A 20,341-nucleotide genomic window follows, 5' to 3' on the forward strand; every position below is an offset into this window, starting at 1 on the left:
GCTGGTGAGGAAGAACTTGGATGCACCTGCAGGATTCTAGATTCCAGCTACTGAAGCTGACCAGTTATCACTACAGTTACAGTATATATTTTCACATCGAGCCAGCTACCTTTTAAAAATAACCAAAATGAGTACGTATATTGAAAGGTTCAGAATGGAAACATATATCCTTAATTCTAAAATGACATCTTAAATTAAAAATATATCCCATGGATTCTGCAAAACATGCTCAGACTCTGGTGAACTTTCAGAGGAGAAAAATTTCCAGAGCAGACAGCAACTACTAACAAGGCTATAAGCATGTGTCATCATGTTTCTTGTTTGATGTGCTGAAGAGACCATTAAGAACCATCCTTGGTAGATAGCAGCAATCAAGACATAATAAAGTAGAAGAGTTCATCTTTAATACAGAGGGCCCAGGTTGTTCACACCAAGCTTAGCTGAGTTTCAGTATAGTTGAGAGACACCTTTGGCAGGAAAACAGCTAAGGGACTTACAACAAAGTGTAAAATCTCATGTCTGATATAAAGCACCTAAGTAAAGTGAAATTATTCACCTTCTCTCCAAAAGCAGAAAAGGCAGACACACACACCCTTTTTTAAAAACACAAAATATCAATGAGTAATGGAACTGAATGCCTCCCAATGTGTCGGGATTTAGAAAGCAATCTAGGGATAGCCAAAGCGGTGCCTTCCAGATATTGCTGGACTACAACACCCATTATCCCTGACCACTGACCAGGGTGGCTGAGGTTGACTGAAGCTGGTGTCCAACAACATCTGGATGGCAACACATTTGCTACCACGGCATGAACACAAGGAGACAGATCAATCTATTAATGGCTACTTGCCACATTCAGCTGTAAAATATTGTATTCATCTGACTGTGTGTGAACTTCCCTGAAGCAGTCTGCCTATCCAATGTTGGTAGCCAAAAAATGAGGCTATATGAACCACATGAGAATTCTCATTTTCTTAAGTTTCTTTACACCAAAAAAAAGGGGGGGAGGAGAACAGAACCAAACATAAAATAGTGAAATTGGGGCCTTTAAGCTTTCATAAATATTCTTCCAGAGTATGACTGCTTGAGTCATTAGATATTCTATTTTCAAACGTTGTAGCGTCAGATGAGTCCTATGCAACACACAACTCATTGCCAGAAAGATGTGAACAAACGTTACTGAAACAGGTTTTTTGGCTCAGAGTCTTGATGAAACATGGGACCTTTGATTCATTCACTTCATGTCCTTTTAAATTGCACAATTACTTCAGGCAGCTATATGGATCTCCAGGGCCTTATTGTGTTTATATTATTTCAGGTGGCCAGATGGAGTGCATTTTTTCCTGTTCATTTAAGGTTAAGCATTTGCACCATACAATTTATTTTGATTTGCACGCCCCTTTAGATAGAATTTTATAGAACATTGGCAAGACTCAGACAATGACTAAAAAGAGGAAGGCAAGCTTTTAAAAACATGATTTACAAAGAGTAACGAGTCCCAAGTGCTGGAAAAGGGGGGAGCCTGACGAATGGGGTAGGCCCAAACATAAGAGACCAACTGTGAACAGTCCCAGAGAGAAGAAAGGAACTAAATGCTTATGGGAATATATGAAAACAGAGCCCCTTAGACTGCAACCTGGGAGTAAGCCCCACTAAACTCAATGAACTTACTTCTGACTAGACATGATTGCACTTTAGACAGACACTGTTCTCTTCCATTTGGAGCTCTTTTAGGTGTTTTATTCTTGAACCACTTTTATCTGCTTTTATATTTGCATACTGTATCGTTACCCACCCAGGGAACTTATGGTGAAGGGCCGGCAAGATTATTAATAATATTGTAAATAAAATAAATAAGGTGAAGCATGCCACAGAGTGGTGGGAATAAGCAGCGCAACAGTATCAGCCAGGATAGCATGTGGGGATTAAGTGGGTGAGGCAGTTTCTTGAAAGACATACATTTGAACAGGCAAGGCACCTATCTTCATTTTAATAAGGAGACGACATATAACATATTTTTTCTGCAGAAGCAGTACATTTACTCACAACGCCTCTCAGATTATATACACGTGCCAGTGTGGTCTCTTGTGTCATGTCAAATATGGGGGGAAATGGGGAAAATACAAAATGGGAACTTACTTCGCTGTCATGAAAAGGCTTGGACCGGATTGTCAGGCTTCCCAACTCAATTGATTTCTGAAATCTAGCTGGGATCTGCAGCCCCTGCAACTTGTCATAGGCATGACGAGCCAATTTATAAGCCCCCAGAGCTTTGCTCTGCTTTGCCAGGGCAAATAATGTATTGCTGTAATCAAATTAAGGAACAAAACATACATATGGCAAGCAGAAAAAAAACCACATCATTGCTTTCAATCAGAGAAGCTATGTGCTTAAGCACAACCAAAGCCAGGGCTTGGAAGAGGCCTCCGCTGGAGAAGTCTGTTTACATAAGCATGTTTACATAAACAAAATGTGAAACAACTGCTAGATGGCTGAAGGGGATGGTGTTTTGAAAGAGAAATCCCATCAACATGAAGGGTGCTTCTTTCAAATTAGCAATGTTTGCACAGAGAAGAAGGGACACAGAGATGGCTTTTCTTAAAGAACCTCCTTTTTTGTTGTTGGTCAAAATGCGTCCACCTTGCAACATAAATTATTGCATGCAAAAGGAAGCCAGTAGAAAAGCATCACTACAGTCTGTTTTTCATACCAAAGTCCATTACAAAAAACAAGGGTGCTTCCTTCCAGTTGAAAGATGATTAGACAGCAAGTGGGGCCAAATCTGCTGTCTAGATAAACTAAATGCATTTGACAGGAATTAACAGGCCTCAATTCAAATATTTTCACTTAAGCTGGGTTAACTGGATTTCACTCAACAGAAAAGAGCAAGACTTTTGAGGCAAGTTATGAGGAACCTCCTTCAAGAAACTAAGCCACCCTAAAACTTTGCCCATCCTCTTATTGTAATGAAGCCTGAATATCTTAGAAACTCAAAAATCCCAGGGAAAACACACCATGCAGCTTAAGCTTAATGTAGGCCATTCTGAATTCAAGCTGACCAAGCTTCCAGAAAAGCAATTCTGGACAGAAACGAAGGAAGTTTCATATTTGGAGCCAGGCCAAAAGGAGGATTGTCAAGAGCCAGTCAGATCCAGTTAGATCAGCGCTGTCTACAATGTCAGTCGTGGCTCTCCAAGATTTCATATAGGAGTCTCTCCTAGACCTATCTGGAGATGCCAAGGATTGAACATGGGGCCTTTTGCATGTAAAGGAGATGCTCTGTCACTAAGGCATGGCACCTTCCCAAAGGCAGTGATAGGAAACAAGTTGTCCCACACATTCATCCATGGAGAGGTGGGAGGAAAAGCTCGGTTACATTCCAGATACTTGCCTGAACTTTGCATGCCTTGAATTAAACTGTATGGCCAGTCAAGAGACTCCTTATGGCAAGTGTAACGTATCTACAATCTTCACAGTGACAAACCCCAGAAAGGTAACCATGCTGGTCTGCTGCAGCAAACACAATGGTGAGCCGTGTGGCAACGTGAAGATCCAACTTCATCTGCCCAAGTGAAGGGCAAATTTTCTAAGCAACATGTCTGTACGGTTCACAGATGTTTCCAAAGCTACGCAGGAAGTGTTTTATGCTTTCAAGTGTTTAAAGAGGGTTGGGGGTTCAAACATCATACAGAGGATGGAATAGCAACCTATTGATATTCTGTGTAATGTAGCTCTGAGAGAGCAAGGATCACATAGATTTTTGCAGCACGCCAGTAACAGACAACACCAATGAGCCTTCTGCTTGGCCTGTCAGCTCTTGAATTTGGATTTTGCCTTTTAAAGGATACACTTTAGAAATTCCCAAAGGTGTTTCCTTGGTCAGGCTATGAAGTAAAAACCGAGACACATTAAAGAGTGTTTCAGGCAGGTAGTAATTAAAGGGTTCTTCCTGCAATGTTAAAATAAAAAATAAAAAATTAAAGGTTAAGCTAATAAAGAAATGCACAGAATTAAGCATTAGTTGATTGCTATCTTGCCTCACACTGCTTTCCTTTATTCAGAAAGCAACAACACTTGAAGAATCCAAACAGATTAGATCTAATCTCAACTTTAAAGAAAGAGGCCACAAAGATAAGCTACTCAGGGGACAATCTTATACCAGCCTCTCCATGAGAGGATATGCTGGGTAAGACACAAGAGGCCTAAGAAACACATTGCATCAGTTAACAGTATTTTGAATGGTTTCAAAGGACAAAGAGTGAACTAACTGTGAAGCTCCATGTGAAAATCTTACAGTGCATTTGTGGATGAAGTGATAGGCATGATAAAGTTCTGCCAAGTGCTGGAAGTGGTGAAACTTCTGTAACATTTCAGTCTTCTGCTGCTCGTTGTCTGAGGGAGGGAAAGGCAGCATCAATATAAAACCTCTGATCAGTTGCCAACCTACAGTGAGAGACTTACTCAAGAAAGATCACAGACCCATCCTGCTTACTGCATTAACACCCCTAAGAGATTAGCACCACTGAGCAAGTGTGCCTCAAAGTATAGCTTATGTAGTTTGGTGAGCTTTATATGTCATTTTGGGCTTTAAAAGCAGGAAAATTAAGAAGACAAATGCATAGTTTTAACACAGCCGGGGGCCATAGCTAATAGCGGACCACATTTCTAGCAACACCATCTGCAGAAGCTATAACTAAAGGAAATAACATTTTCCATGTTTACATTTAGACTGAACAAGCATTTTTGGAATAATTTACACAATATTATCGCCACTGCTGTGCAGGTTTACTTGGACGGCAGTCCCATTGTGTTCCATAGGGCTTACTTCCATGTAAGTGTGCACAGGAAGGGCAGTGACTTTACTCAGTGGACAGTATTTAAGAGTACTGGCAAAATGATATCAATGTTTGTACAGTGTTGTTAAAAAAATTATAATGCCTGCTCCACCTTAATTTTGGGTCACACAAAGCTTGGGACAGACAGCATCTTATGGTAGTGGGAATAATGAATATGGAGCCAAAATCAGCTCTCAGACTGACATGTTCCTGGGCAAATTGCTCTTTCCTGGTGTAAACCCCACTCTGTGAAACGGGAACAATAAGCTGCCTGCTTTATAAGATCACTGTATGCATTAAAGAAATAGTTTAAGCTACTTTGTATGCAAAGGCTGCAATCCCTACAGTACTCAGCAGGAAACTCAGTGGGACCCATCCTCAGTTAAACATGTTTGAGATGCGTGTTGAGGCTGTGCTCCTCAGCACAGTTGTCTACATATTAAATCCCCCTAAGCAAAGGATTGCTAACAGTGAAGTGTAAAGATTCATAAATGGCTTCTGAAACCTCCTCTCTTCTCCAGTAAAACTGATCGAGAGCATTTAGACTGAGAAACCTCTCCAGCAGCCCTAGTTTTGGAGCTTGCCCAATAGGGCCCTGGGCCCATGGCTCAGCTTCCCCAATGCTATTGCCAGAACAAGCATCACATTCTAGAAGAACTAATGAATGTCAACTTCTCTACCCTGTAAAAGCCTTTCACTTTTAAAGACCAGTAGCTCTGAACTTTAGCCTTCTGGCCACCCATTGAGCAGCATGCTAAGGAATGATGTATGGCAGATGTCATCAGCCACAGTGAGCCTTCCTAAATGAAGACCAAAACCCCAACCCAAAACTCGTCCCCATATTTTGTGCCTGGGATATTGGAAGGGAAAGCATATGGATGGGGAAAAGAATCAAGTCCACAACAGCACCTCTCTTGACACCGACCTGTCAAGATGTTAAGATCTTTAAAGGTGGGGCCCTTCCTGCTGCTCTGATACCAAGGGATTGTACATTTAGCAGTAACATGGCACAGGGCCTTTTTGATGTTGGCACCTCAGTTGTGGAATACTCTCAGCTTGGAGATTCAGTTGACACCAACAGTAGTTTCTTTTTGGAAGCAACCCCAAATGATTATGTTTCCACAGGCATCTGCATGATATCAACCTATGGAAATTTTGCTGGAACTTTATTTTTTTAACAGGAACTTTAATCATATTCATACTGTTGTATTTTCTGCTCTCGCTGTGTTTGTGATATGATCTAAACCCCATCAGTAAAAAAAAAAAAGGAGGGCAGGAGACAAACATTTTAAACAAATGAACATTTTTTAAGGTTCCCAAAGGAGGAATACCCCAGAAGAGCAAGAAGGAAGAGCAGGACTGTTGACAAGCCCTCCACCTTGAAATGAATAGGTGGGCGTGACCAACCCCATGCTGTTCATTCAATCAGACTGAGCTTGGGCTTCCCCTAGCAGATGTTTTGAGAAACTGAAGTTACCTAGTTTCCTTAGAAGACAGAGCTTGAGCTAGGGTTAAGAATGAGGTTTCTCTTCTCAGCCATACATGAAAAGATAAGATCATAATATGTACAATATAACAAAACTCAAAAGTCTTGTACAACGCAATTTACAATGAGTTTTCAGTTAAACCATCAGAGTTTGAGAGATGTTCTGCCTTTGGGCATGAACAGATTACATGTAAACTTGCTTGTATTTCCTTACCTTGAGCGATATCTAAACACTGCATGGACAGCATCCAGTAATAATATCCTGCATCATTGAATCGGCTTTCTACCACAGCGTTGCGAGTTAATTGTTCCAACACTTTTACGGCCTCGGTTTGCCTGCCAGCCTTGTGGAATGCTGCAAAGGGGGCCAAAATAAAGAAGATTTTACAAAGTGATTAAACCAATTAACTTGATTAAAATTAAGAACAGAGCCCACAACTAAACAAAGGAGCAGATGAAAGGGATTACACCCTAGTATTCTTCTCCATGTTTGTGGGGAAGTTAATGTAGCAGTAGATACTTCAAAAATGTACTTTGTGGCTTTTGTGGTGTCTCAGGCTTCTTTCATGTACTTTGTGGGCACAATCCACCAAGCACTGCTGCTGCACAACTCCCATTTATTTCAAGGTTGCCTTTGTATGGTTCCTGAAAAGACCCATTGAAACCAATGAGATTGTGCAGCAGCACTAAATGGACTGAAAAGCAGGGAAGTGAGGAAAACTGTAGCTGGGTATTTATCTAGCTAAGGGGCCAATCAAATTTATTTGTGTCTCGATAGCTGCAAAATAATTCTGATCAAAAGAAAGTATACACATAAGAGATTTAATTCACACTTTAGTTTTTGAATACAGTACAAACCCAAGTTTAAATGGCAAAAAAAAATCCATCAGCGGCAGTAATGACTGAGGAATTGCACATGTGCATTTAAGTGATCAATGTTCCCTGCAATATACGTGAAAGCAGAGTCCTGATCCTTTCCTAACTGCTGCTTCCTGTTCATTGCTGAGAAACCCTGTCACTTAAAACACACACATCAACTTCCAAATCAACAAAGCCATATATGCTTTGCCATTTAAACGCAGGTCCTTGCACCCAAGCTCAAAATGTAAAGTGCAAATAAGCTCAAAATATAAAGAGTCACTAGCTGAAATTAAAACTCGGTCCAGATTCTACTCAGTAAATATATGCTTTACAAAAGCTTAAAACAGAAATTTGAATGAGCTTTGAGGGCTAATTCACACTCTTACGTTTTCTGTTAATGGTCTTGTTCCCATGTGCAACTTATACAACAGAACTGCTTATGAAAGGTAATACACAGAATTTGCTGCTCTACAAACTGCATTCTCATAGATTTTCATATCTGACTCATCACTGCCCTATGGCTAGAGAAGCAATCCTCATGTGTTCCACTGATATTCTAAGGACATGAAGGCTCATTATTACTTTTTTTGTTCCTAAAGACTAGGTATGAATGTGCAAGACTGCCAAATGCTTTTCTAGCTCTCCTGAGAGCTGCTGCCATTCTAGTTATTCAGACTGGGATAACCCTTTCCCCAATACCAGTAAAGGTAAAGGTAAAGGGACCCCTAACCGTTAGGTCCAGTTGCAGACAACTCTGGGGTTGCGGCGTTCATCTCGCTTTATTGGCCGAGGGAGCCAGCATACAGCTTCCGGGTCATGTGGCCAGCATGACTAAGCTGCTTCTGGCGAACTAGAGCAGTGCATGGAACACTGTTTACCTTCCTGCCGAAGCGGTACCTATTTATCTACTTGCACTTTGATGTGCTTTTGAACTGCTAGGTTGGCAGGAGCAGGGACCGAGCAACGGGAGCTCACCCTATCGCGGGTGTTAATGTTAATTCAAACAGCCAACCTTCTGATTGGCAAGCCCTAGGCTCTGTGGTTTAGACATTGGCGTCCCCCCAATACCAGCACATGTCTTTTTTAAAAAAAATACAGAATATATATGTGTCAAATTATTATCAAGGACTGTTGGAGCAGAAAGTGCGTAGAAACACTAGATGTAGAATCTACTTTTTTGTCTGCTCTTTTTACTGAACTTATACTTTATTAAATTTGTTGCTGCTGTTAGTGACAACAAGAAGCTTACCCAACAACTAAAGTAAGTATTGAGTAAGATCCATTTAATCGTCTTCTTTTGCTTTAAATGCAAATTTTAGCATCACTTTCAAAGAGACAGTGCTTGAACTTTTGTTCCTGGGAACTTCCCCAGGGCATGTTGAGTGCTAACAACATTTTAGTCAAACACACACACAGGCGTGCTTGCAATGCTGTCTTACCTTTTTGGGCTTCTTCAAATCTATCATTTTCTGCCAGCCACTGAGCGTAAGGAACATAGACCTCATCCTTAAATCCAGGGTGCTTTTCACACAAAGCAAATGCCTAAGTACCGGATAAAAATCATTCTTAACATGCTTGCTGAGAAACATAGCTGAACATAAATGATTTTCCAATTCACAAATACATCTGAGGAACTGTTCCTGATGGCAAATAAACAATGAAATCAAAGTGAAGTAGTTTGCCACATGTGGGTCTTGGGTTTCAGACCTGGTTTGCATTACAGTCAAGAACTGGTGCCTTGTGACAGAAATTTATCAACAGCACGCCATTTCAGTAAGTAATGCTTCCCCCAGACAATTGAAAATGAATTCTGTAATCCAACCTTCCCCATCCTGGTGCCCTCCAGACAGTTTGGGCTACGACTTCCATCATCTCTATCTGCCACTGAACAGAGAGGCCGATTCCTGAGTAAAAATGGGCTGCATAGATCCACTCAGATTTTGGTAAACTGCATTAGTTCAGTCATACCAGAAAATCCTAAAGGTGGCTTTGCAGTTCCGCACAACAGGGAAAGATGGCAAAAGGGTAGCAAGCTGTGCTAAGTTGAATGTCATCTCCCACGAACCATTCTCTCTTCCCCTCCATTGACCTCTTTTTCTTGTGACAAAATGAGCCCCATGTGGCACAAAGATGTCACAGATCAGCATCTGAGGTAAATAGCTCACTGTAATTGAGGAATTCCTCAGGTGACAGGCTTCTCATGCAATTGGTTTATTTCTCCTCAAGTAGCAAGGTTACTCTGAAATGCATGATAGACATTGACATGCACGCAATTAAAAGTTATTAAAAAAGGAGAAATTTTGTTTATGCAATTGAAAAGATTTAAGGCCTAGGATATATCCAGGATGCAGATACCCAGAGGATGATAAATGAGTTGTACTTACCTCATCCCACTGCTGAGTTTCCACATGGAGCTGTATCAAGGCCTTCAAGTCCCCGATCTTTGTATAGATTTCCGCTGCATAGCCATGGTTAAATAGCTTTTTGAAATAGTAGGCACACTTTGTCAAAGGCTCGCGCTCAGCTTTATCCAGCTTCCGGGCAATATCAATCAATCTAGATGAGGAAGAAGACCCATCAGTGGCTATAAAACTCTTAGTTCTTGCTACCTCTTAAAAACATATGCATGCAACTTGTTGTACAGAGTTCTAAGTATTAAGGCAAAGCACTTTTGTTTACATGTATAGTCCAGCAAGTTCCTTGCCAAACTATAAACCTGCCTGTTCACCAGAAAGGACTCCTGGACTGTAAGCAAAAGCTTCCAGATACAAAACTGCAACTTCTAGTGTGCATGGCACAGCCTTGCTACAGAGAATCCAGTCTGCAGCTTTGATGCAGACTCTGGAATCCTATTAAAATCCTAAGAAATTCATATTTCATGCATGCTTTATCTTCAGCAGTGTTTTCTTAAGACTCTGAAACCAACATTCAACAAATCAGAGTAATTATAGATAACCTTGAAGAATGTCCTTATAATTGTTCTTGTAATTTTAATTTTTCATACCATGGTTTTGAATTCTTTTATCTGCTGCTACTCATTTGATATGCTCAGAGCCACTTGGAATGCAATTTTGTGTAAAAGCAGCCATACACAAAAGTACAAACGAATGGATGAATGCTTTGAAAACAGGGTTGCTGAACATGTAAATCACACAGGCACCATAATCTTCAACTATCTTCAGTTACAGATTTGTACAACAACTAGCACAACTGAGCCCCTAAGTATTTCAGGGGCACTCTACGTCTCTCACTAGGTACAGACCCCATTCCCACTATGCCAATATAGGATTTCCCTCCCTCAACATGTGCAACCCATAGAGTGAGCACAACCAGAAAAAAATGGCAATTGTTCTGGAACAATGGCAGCATATAGCTCTGAAAAAACAAATCCAGACATACACATCAACCCAGCCCTGATCTCCGCTGATTTCTATGGCCTTCATGTGCTCGCCGGCAGTAATGTACATCTCCACAGCTGATTTGGTTTCATTGATGTTCTTGGCCCAGTCTGCTTGTTTTGTAATTAGCATCTTCGTATCTTTGGGATCTCCGGAGCCAAGGAATTCCTGAGAAAAGTGCAGGAGATGACAATCATGATGCTTCCTGTAGCATTCACTCTGCCAACTGCCCATTCCAAATACCCATTTCCCTACCAACTAACTTTTCAATATACTCTGGTAACTTAATTGCAGTTTACATCACATGAGGAGTAAAAAAAGAAGAAATTACTAAATCAACTGATTAGATTTAAGCATGACTGGTATTACAAAATACACAAGAACTCTCATAGTTTGAACACAGAGAAAACAGAACGTCTGAAGGAAATTCTCTGGAGGAAAAACCAATGAAATATCAGTTTTTGCCCGCTTTCCATGACTTGCCAAGAACAACGTCTGTAAATAAAGTTAAGAGACAGGTGACAGTTTTCTCTAAACAGGTCAGTCTTACAATTTAAGAGGTCCTAAAGCCAATGGATTCAATTATGAAATCTGGTCGAAAACCATAATGGCAAATTTGGCTTACTCAACAGCTCTTAAGGAAAGGATTAGCAAACGTGTGAGACTAGAATGTGATAGTTGACCCAAACACTTCATTAATTGCAACATTACTTTTTACTAGTGTTCTCCTACGAGTGGCTCAAGAGACAGAGTGCTGGATTCTGATGAGGAAGGTCTCTCATCAAAGAGCCAGGAAACATGGTTTGCACACCTCATGCCTCCGATTCAGTTTTTGGCATCTCTGTGAAGGGGCAACCGCCTGTGATTCTGTAAGTCACCATGAGCTTGTACTCCCTCTCCTAGGTTCTACATTTACAAAATGGCAACCAAAGAGGCCTAAATTGCTAGACTGTTTTGAAAACATGTATTACAAAGACCGTAAAGCACCTCTGGTTTTTAGAGAGATGTAACACATTTGACACAAACCCAGATGTTACTAAAATACTTATGGCACAGTAAAGGAAAAGTGCCTATGGCTGGGTACCTGTTGTGCTAGTTTAATGTTTACTGTATGAGAAGGGCTGTGAATCTGACACATATCTACCATACAGCCCTATCAGTTGATACCAGATGGCTACAACCTATTGGATTTGGGGGTGGAGGGAACAGAGAAACACAGAAAAGAAACTGATCAGTTAGGAGGCCACAAAAAGTGACAGAAATCCTGTTGCTCGAAGCAGAGTAAGCACATACTAAGAATGGGACACAACTGTAACCAAGCCTGCAGGGAATCCCATCGTGTTGGGTGAAATAGTGTCGTAAGTCATCCTGGCACATCCCTGCAGCAGAATGGTTTTAATGTAATGCAAGGAAATATATCCAGTTGCTAGATTGTACCACACTACAGGACTCTAAGGTAGAGCAGAACTCGGCAGAGATCAGACACTAAGTGGAATGAAGTAACCACTCTGAATTAGTGTGACTGGTATATAGCATCATTGCAGCGAATGTGAGCCCAGAACAGCATTTAAGGAACATTAAATTCAATTCTGCTTAAGAACATCCTGCTATTCTGTGGGGTCCAGTTAAAAATAAGAGCATTTTGTTTTATTTGACAGAGAAGAAGCTGAACCAAGAAATGAGAGAGACAGTGTTTGTTTTGTGTAATTGCGTTTTGTAGCTTAGATCACTGAAATAAATTAGAAGCAGAAAGTTCAGTTTCCTGAACTGCAATAAATTACTTGTGAGTTGACAGTAATGTGTGATTTGGTATACTGATAAGAAATCGAAGGTCCCATATGCACATGATCTCCAGAGCTGTCCCCACAGTATAGGATCCTCCCTCCCAACTACGAACTGTCCAGGGTCGTTTGAAACTACCAAGGCTCAAGAGACAGGCTCTGCAAATGTCTAGTAGCCTGAGGGTAGCAGGCAAAAAATAAGAATCTGCATACTCTTTTAAAAAGCAGTACTGGCAAACCAAAGTTCAACCACTGAATAAAATTGACTCAGTTTAGTTGCTCTTTTGTCCATGAAGTTAACTTCATTACATGCAAATATGTGTAATGAAGCTCTGGCAGCTGTGTAATTTTTTTTAAAAAAAAGGAACAGCAGATTTCAAGAGGAGGGATTTGGAGGGAGGGAGAGACTGAGAGGATGGGGAAAGAGTTAAGTAATCCCTTATTGCTTCTTCATTCAGAGCTACTATTTCTTTAACATTAAATAAACAGACTGAAAACCCAACTTTCAGGGCTTAATGTGTGTAATATGTCATTAGCCTCTATATGAAGCTCTGCTACCCTGAAAAGATTTCATTTTACTCTAAGCTGGTTCAGCATTGTGAAAATTCATATTAGCATGATGACAAATTTCTACTCTATGAATTAGATTTCTGCTTCAGAGGAGTTTAAACACAAACCGATATTAAGACCTTGCAATTTTTAGTCTAACTTGCTAGAGAAAGGCAGTGTTGCTCAAACATTGACAATACCATCTGCATTTCAGATGACCTTTCCCCCTCACAGAAAAGAAATTTAGAAATATGTGCGCCAAGGCAAAGCTTATGTCCAGTAATGGATGGAGCAAGTCTGTAACGAGTGATTAATGAGACTATAAAGCGTACTGATTTTCAAGGTTTTTGATAAGAAAAATACCACAGAAGACGTTAAAAGTCAGCAACATAAAACTTATGAAAGTGCATGTAAAACTGTCACATTCTTCATATTGTGTACAACTTATTTCTACATGGGAATTTGATTTGCAGACATATACAAAAACAACTTCAGGGTTCATTTACAGGATCAAAGGAATCAAAGATTATTTCAGAGGCTGTTAACTGGTATTGTGAAACTTGCTGAGATATAATGGGAATCCCAGTTTTTAAACTACGTTCTTGCACAGTAATGCAGCACAATACCACCATGTGGGTTCCTTAGACGGTACAAAGAACCCTGTTGGGTCAAGTCAACGCTCCACCTAGACCAGCTTCCTGTTCTCACAGGGGCCAACTAGATGCCTACGGGAAGCCTGGAAGAAGAGTTTGGATTTGATATCCCGCTTTATCACTACCCTAAGGAGTCTCAAAGTGGCTAATAATCTCCTTTCCCTTCCTCCCCCACAGCAAACACTCTGTGAGGTGAGTAAGGCTGAGAGACTTCAGAGAAGTGTGACTAGCCGAAGGTCACCCAGCAGCAGCATGTGGAGGAGCGAGGACGCGAACCCGGTTCACCAGATTACGAGTCCATCACTCTTAACCACTACACCACACACTGGAAGCAGAACCTGAGTTCAATAGCACTCTCCCCACTTGAGATTCCCAGCAACTAGTATCCAGAGGGACACTGCCTGCAACACTGGAGGAGGTAGTACACAGCCATCAGGGCTAGCAGCCATTGACAGCTTTATCCTCCAAGAATGTCTCTAATCCGTTTTTGAAACTGCCCAAATTGGTGGTCATCAATACATCCTGTGGGAGTGAATTCCATAGTTTAACTGCATGCTGTGTGGGAAAGTTCCTGAGAGGTTAGTTACTTAGGTCAGTGATATTTACCAGGAGTTTCCAGAAAAGAAGAACCAAAGAAAATGCACACGCCAAAAGGAAATTGCTTGATTCTTGGACGCCAGAGACCGTTTAAATAAACACCCCATAAATCACATCCATGTACCTTTGCATAGTCAAACATGCGCAAGTCAGTGTACATATCAAGAGCCAGGTTTTCATGTCCACTTCTTTTGTACAGCTTGGCTGCTTCGTGGAACTTTCCTTGGTATGCATAAACATCGGCTAGAAACAAGTCATTGTTGCTCTCTCCACGCTTCTTCCTCTCCTTAAAAAAATAATAAAGGACAGGAAATTTTTTAGCAAACATAATCAGGCAGGAAACAAGATTGGCTAGAGCCACTGAAAATATTAAGCCGTGATTCACAAAGCTTTTAAACTGGATTACTGACGCATAAACTGACTTAGCCCTGCTAACATCAATAGCACCATTAGTTAGCTATCTATGTTGTCTCTCTACTGCCCTGCCCATTCAATAGTCCAGTAAAAAACAGAACACATCCCATTGTAAGATATAATTTAACTGAACATAAAAGTCAAGGCAGGTTCACACCTTAATGCAGTACCTAAGAAGAAGATAAAATGAGCCTGTTAGATCAGGCTAATGGTCACATAGTCTAGCATCCTGTTCCAACAGTGGCCTGTGGGAAGCTTGCAACCGGGACGTGAGCGCAACAGCCCACCTGAAATTCCCAGCAACTGGTATTCAAAGGCATAAGGTTTATGACACAGCAGCAAAACACAGCCATTGAGGCTACTAGCTGTTTATAGCCTTGTCTTCTGTGAATTGGTCTAATATTCTTTTAAAGCCATTCAAGTTGGTGCCCATCACTGCCTCCTGGAAGAGGGCTAACCATCATTTAACTATGGTCCGGGTGAAGAAGCAGTTTATCTGTCTTGAAATTTCCAAGATGTTCTTAATGATATATTCCTATTATAATCCTATTTACCCCAAATTTCATTTCTAAAAATACTTTTAGTTCTCATAAAACTTGAAAATGAAATGTCTCCAAATAAATGAAACCCAAATTCATCACGTTTCTCATTCCTTATTATTTCTAATACAGGTTATATCTTGAGGCAAACAGCTGCTAAGATGTGGGTTTCAGGAATAATAATAATAATAATAATAATAATAATTATTATTATTATTATTATTATTATTATTATTTATTTGTACCCCGCCCACCAAACATTAAAAACTTCCCTAAACAGGGCTGCCTTCAGATGCTTTCTAAAAGTCAGGTAGTTGTTTATTTCCCTGACATCTGATGGGAGGGCGTTCCACAGGGCAGGCACCACTACCAAGAAGGCCCTCTGCCTGGTTCCCGGTAACCTCACTTCTCGCAGGGAGGGAAACACCAGGATACTAAGCAGTGGCGCAGCGTGGGGGGTGCAGGGGGGCCGGCCGCACCGGGCGCAACATCTGGGGGGGCGCGCTCGCACTCGCAGCTCTCTGCCCCTACCTGGCAGAGTAGCCTACCACGGGTTAGGGGGCGCAAATTACTTGCCTTGCCCCGGGTGCTGACAACCCACGCTACGCCACTGATACTAAGTGACATCCAGCCAAGTCGTACTTGGAGGAGACCATTGGAACCAATGGGCTCAAATTACTTAGGCAGTTTTCAGTGGATGTACACTGCGGATGACCAACCTTGAGTATCACCCACAGACTGGTGGAAAGGCTAAAGACAAAAAGGCTAATGACAACTCTTTTGCAAAAGAAACTTTTGTGCATCTCAAAATAAACATTTTGAAACACGTTCAAAGAACCGCAGTTTAGCACTATCATGTGTTTCGCCTCAAGATAGGTAAATTTAAAGAAAGATAAATTTATCACATACAAGCAGTAGGCACATGCAGGTTTCCCAATGACAACCAAGATCTGAGAGGTGACATCAATTCTACATTGGCATGATATGTAGACAAACCCTACGCAACACATGTCAAACCTTGTTCCTACCAATGCTTACTGCAATGTTGCTCTTATCTACAGTCCAAGGCAAATGCACTTCAAAAGGGTTAGGATTCCATGGATACATTGCAATATATCAACACTTTCAGCATTAAAGATGGAAGAGTGTATTTGTGATGTTTAGTGTCTATCAACCAGACAAAAAAGGCTTATAAGGAAATGGCTGGAACCATCTAAAGCTCTTTCAGATAACAGTTCTGTCACATGAAGGACTGGGTTGAAACTTACTCAAATGAAATGGTGCCAGTCATTGAGGCAAAGAATCAAACACAATGATCCATGATCAAAAATTCTTGAGGAACTCACCAGCAAAGAGCACAGTACAAAAGGCAGCTAGATACTGAGCAAATCAGTACTGGAATGATCAGTACAGCAAAATACAAGTAGCTTTTATGCTTTTTATTATGGCTACAGGAGGACTCTCAGCCCCATTCTCCCAAAGGCAGCAGAGAGTGAGTGGATCACCAAGAAATAAAAGCACATGTCGTATCAGATGAAATGTTTCCCTGAGCTATAAATGCCTGAGACTGCGCTGGGATAACCCTCAAGGAGTTAATAAATTGTTACCCGGCACCAATTGATAACTTGTAATTTAATGAAAGACTAAATACGGTGGGAAAGTGATCACGCCTTAGTTTGGCATGCTTAAGAGGTGTCTCTGGAACAATACCAAAGGTGCTGATCTACCAAACGTCTCATTGCCCTCCTGCGTGTCAATGAGAAATTATCCACTTGCAGTTGTTAAGAAAGCTCAGCAGCTTCCACCTCCACTGTTCACATTGTAATCTTCGCATTTCTGAGTTAAGATCAGTTCATCATTATGGGTATCTTTTCCCAGGACAACCAATGAAGCCCCTTGGTGCTTCTCAAAAGCAAGGGCTGTACTGGCTTATGCATGCGAGAGATAACACAAAGAAACCAAGAAGTTGATCGAGATTGTCCAAAGCTCTGATACAAACACGTTTGTAAATATGACCTAAAATAACCATAATACTAAGTGGGCCACTATGGCAACTACATGAAGTAGACTTTTTAGCCTTTTCTGTTTTATCTGTGTTTTTGTATTTTTATCTGTAAGCTGCCTTGAGTGCCAATCTGGGGAACAGGCAGGATATAAATAAAAATGATGATGATGATGATGATACAGGCATACAAAACTGCTACGTAAAACAGTTTCCATGGCAGGATAAATGTGAGTTTAAGAAGCAGGGCATTTGGTCAATGAAGTTTACAGGTGTGACATTTGCAGCTGAACCTACTGATCCATGACTGGACTCTTCAGTCTGCAGTGGAAATTGCAGTGCAAATTAGTCCAAAAGAATCAACTGCCTTACAAAGACAGATACATACATATAAAAATGTTTGAATTTCATGTGGGACATTAGGATCCTGTTGTTCTGCAGAAGCCCCTTTGAAAATAATACAAGTCATGCCATTGTCTTTGGACTGTGCATTTGAATTCACTGAAAAAAATCTCAGTTTTACCTATTTAAAATATGTGAAAACAATTGTTAAGAGCAGTGCTCTTTTTCTAGAAAAAGAGGTGCCAGAACTCACCATGAACACCTCCCTTGCTCTCTTATAACAGCAATGGCGTCTACCTGAGAGGTGCCAGAAATGAGTTCTGGTTGAACAAAGCCCTGGTTAGGAGCCCAGGTGATGTTTCTGAAGTGTCCTAGTTTGTACCTACAATTGTCATAAGCCTTTCTACTAAATTTATCTATCCACTCCTTTCTACCCTGCTCACTTACTGCCCCATGAGTCCTGTCCTTCCTCCTTCTCCAGTACCTGCCAGGAAAGAAATACAAACTGAACACATTTGAAAAATGTGTATTATTTACATTTGTTCTACTTGCTGACATGTGTGATTCTTGGCAAAGCTCTTACAACTTTGACAAGGTTATGGAAGGCACACAAAACGAATACAGAGACACAAGAATGAAAGGGAATTTCAAGTGTCTGGTAGCCTTAGATTTTATAGTATAATGCAGATTTAATAACCAAGGTTGTAAACATCAGAAAGTGGTGGTGTTGCTTTTATTCCTATTTTAAAAATTAATGGTCACCATCTGCACTATCAGTTTGTTGTTATGGTGATCAACAGCATGGAAATGCCTATATTTTTAATTAAGTACTTTGCATTTTAAATTTAATAGTTTCTAGTTAAGAAACATGGCACTGAGCGTAACTTTTTAAAAAGTTGTCTCTGACAGACAGCTAAGAATAAATTTTAATGAAGAACTTTCAAAGTCACTACAATGGAATAAAAATATCCTTCAATGGGATGGCTACATCTACAATGAACTTGCCAACATGTCTCCCTCCCAGTGAACTAAATCTACGTCTTCAGGAAGGACTAACCTTAATTGGTTGCCAGCTATTATTATCATTATCATTATCATATTATATTATCCCTGCCCATCAGATGTGTGTTGTATTAGTGGAAATAAAACCACTTTCCTGTCATGGAAGCGGACACGGAGCAATGGTTCCAAACTACAAGTAAGAAGATTCCACCTAAACATTAGGAAGAACTTCCTGACAGTAAGAGCTGTTCGACAGTGGAATTTACTGCCAAGGAATGTGGTGGAGTCTCCTTCTTTGGAGGTCTTTAAGCAGAGGCTTGACAACCATATGTCAGGAGTGTTCTGATGGTGTTTCCTGCTTGGCAGGGGGTTGGACTCGATGGCCCTTGTGGTCTCTTCCAACTCTATGATTCTATGATTCTATGGAAAGATGCTTTCTTGGAGGAAATGTGCATATCGTGTGTGTGTGTGTGTGTGTGTGTGTGTGTGTGTGTGCTTACACTCATGCATATGCCTGCACACAAGTGCTGTCAGAATCCAAACAATATCAGTGGCTGTTCTAAGAACACCACATACTTTTAAAAGCAATGGCCTTAATAATATTACTCAAATATTCTCAAAAATCTAAAAAGAATGATTGGGCAGACCACCTAGGTTTACCACTCTAGCTGTTCAAAGTAGCACTTTGTCTTTCAATCCTGTCAGAACCGGCAGCGGGATCGAAAGATATTTATGTTATTTAAGAAGCACAGTGTGTCGCTTACAAGCCTTTTATTCCTTAGTATTTTTGGCATTTACATCAATTATGCTGAAAGGTGGCCTGGCTATATGCAAGAATTTAATAACTTGGTATCTTAGAACAAAGGCTAAAATATACCACTCAATATGGTTCCTTGTGCACATCCCTCTTTGGAAAGGGGCATTTGCCACCCTACACTTCTTCCCTTCCCTTCCCTCTCCTCTAATCCTCCACAAACATCATTTGGAGATGGAAATGGATCCACGCTTTACTTTAATTACCCACTAAACAATTTCAAACCCCATTCTCTCTGGCCTATTCTCATTGTTCTACAAAGCAGCAACATTTAATTTGGAAAGCTGTCACTTGGTCTGTTCCCACCCCCCTCACCTCTCTTAACAGAATCAATCTCCAGGCATACCGAGCTGATCATTCGCGGGAACAGAAATACAGCCCTCCCCGCTTGAGAAAAACTGGATATAGAGATTAAGAATTGGTCTGTCAAAGAATCCTAACCGGAATGCTAAAAAGAAAGTGAATAAATAAATAATGAAAAACAGTAGGTCGTCCCTGCAAGGCCTTCCACTTGCACAGCTGAACTTCCTCTTCTTTCCCTGTGTCCCCCACTTCCCACCTGGCTCACAATATGCCCTGGATGGTGGGCAAAATGCCAGAACAGAATTGGGGGACATTTGGAGGGAGGAGAGGGAGGCGATGTTCCACTTAACTGGAATTCCATTCAGGATTGGCACCATTTCCTTAGTAACTTAGGTACTTTATGGATCAAAATAGTAACTGCTAGCAATGAATACTGCCGTAGCTTGTCGAGTGTTCAGTGCCTATCCCCTAAACAGAAACAAATTATTAAGAGAGGTGGAACAAAACATGAATGCAATTGGTGGAACCAACTGACCGGCAGATAGCAGGCATTAAGGATGCCATTTTCCAAACTCTTGCTGCATTTGCAGAGATCATGGTTTGGCATTAGCTAGAACTCTAAACCAAGTCACAGAGGGCTGATTCCATTCTAAATGTATCCTGGAAATATTTGAAATCAGCAATGTAACATCCAGACTTTCTGAATGCTTAAATGTTACAAAGTCAGTAGCCCAGTTCAGATGCTGAACCCCCAGCTTGCTAAAC

General features: G+C 40.8%; 1 protein-coding gene across 3 annotated transcripts in view; it reads right to left on the reverse strand.

Annotated features, from left to right (window-relative positions):
* Positions 1 to 20,341, reverse strand: part of IFT122 (intraflagellar transport 122) — a 61,839-nt gene that overhangs the window by 5,484 nt on the left and 36,014 nt on the right. For 2 of the 3 annotated variants that reach the window (XM_053378084.1, XM_053378085.1), the window contains 8 exons: positions 14,285 to 14,446; positions 10,582 to 10,748; positions 9,567 to 9,738; positions 8,622 to 8,724; positions 6,536 to 6,676; positions 4,295 to 4,392; positions 3,849 to 3,949; positions 2,140 to 2,305 (listed from right to left, as the gene is read on the reverse strand). In XM_053378084.1, the coding sequence (XP_053234059.1) occupies positions 2,140 to 2,305; positions 3,849 to 3,949; positions 4,295 to 4,392; positions 6,536 to 6,676; positions 8,622 to 8,724; positions 9,567 to 9,738; positions 10,582 to 10,748; positions 14,285 to 14,446 (1,110 nt within the window). The remainder of the gene's footprint in view (positions 1 to 2,139; positions 2,306 to 3,848; positions 3,950 to 4,294; positions 4,393 to 6,535; positions 6,677 to 8,621; positions 8,725 to 9,566; positions 9,739 to 10,581; positions 10,749 to 14,284; positions 14,447 to 20,341) is intronic. The other variant, XM_053378086.1, reaches the window with a different exon arrangement.

The sequence above is a fragment of the Podarcis raffonei genome, chromosome 2 (genome assembly GCF_027172205.1).
Source record: "Podarcis raffonei isolate rPodRaf1 chromosome 2, rPodRaf1.pri, whole genome shotgun sequence".
In the NCBI taxonomy this organism is placed as follows: domain Eukaryota; kingdom Metazoa; phylum Chordata; class Lepidosauria; order Squamata; family Lacertidae; genus Podarcis; species Podarcis raffonei.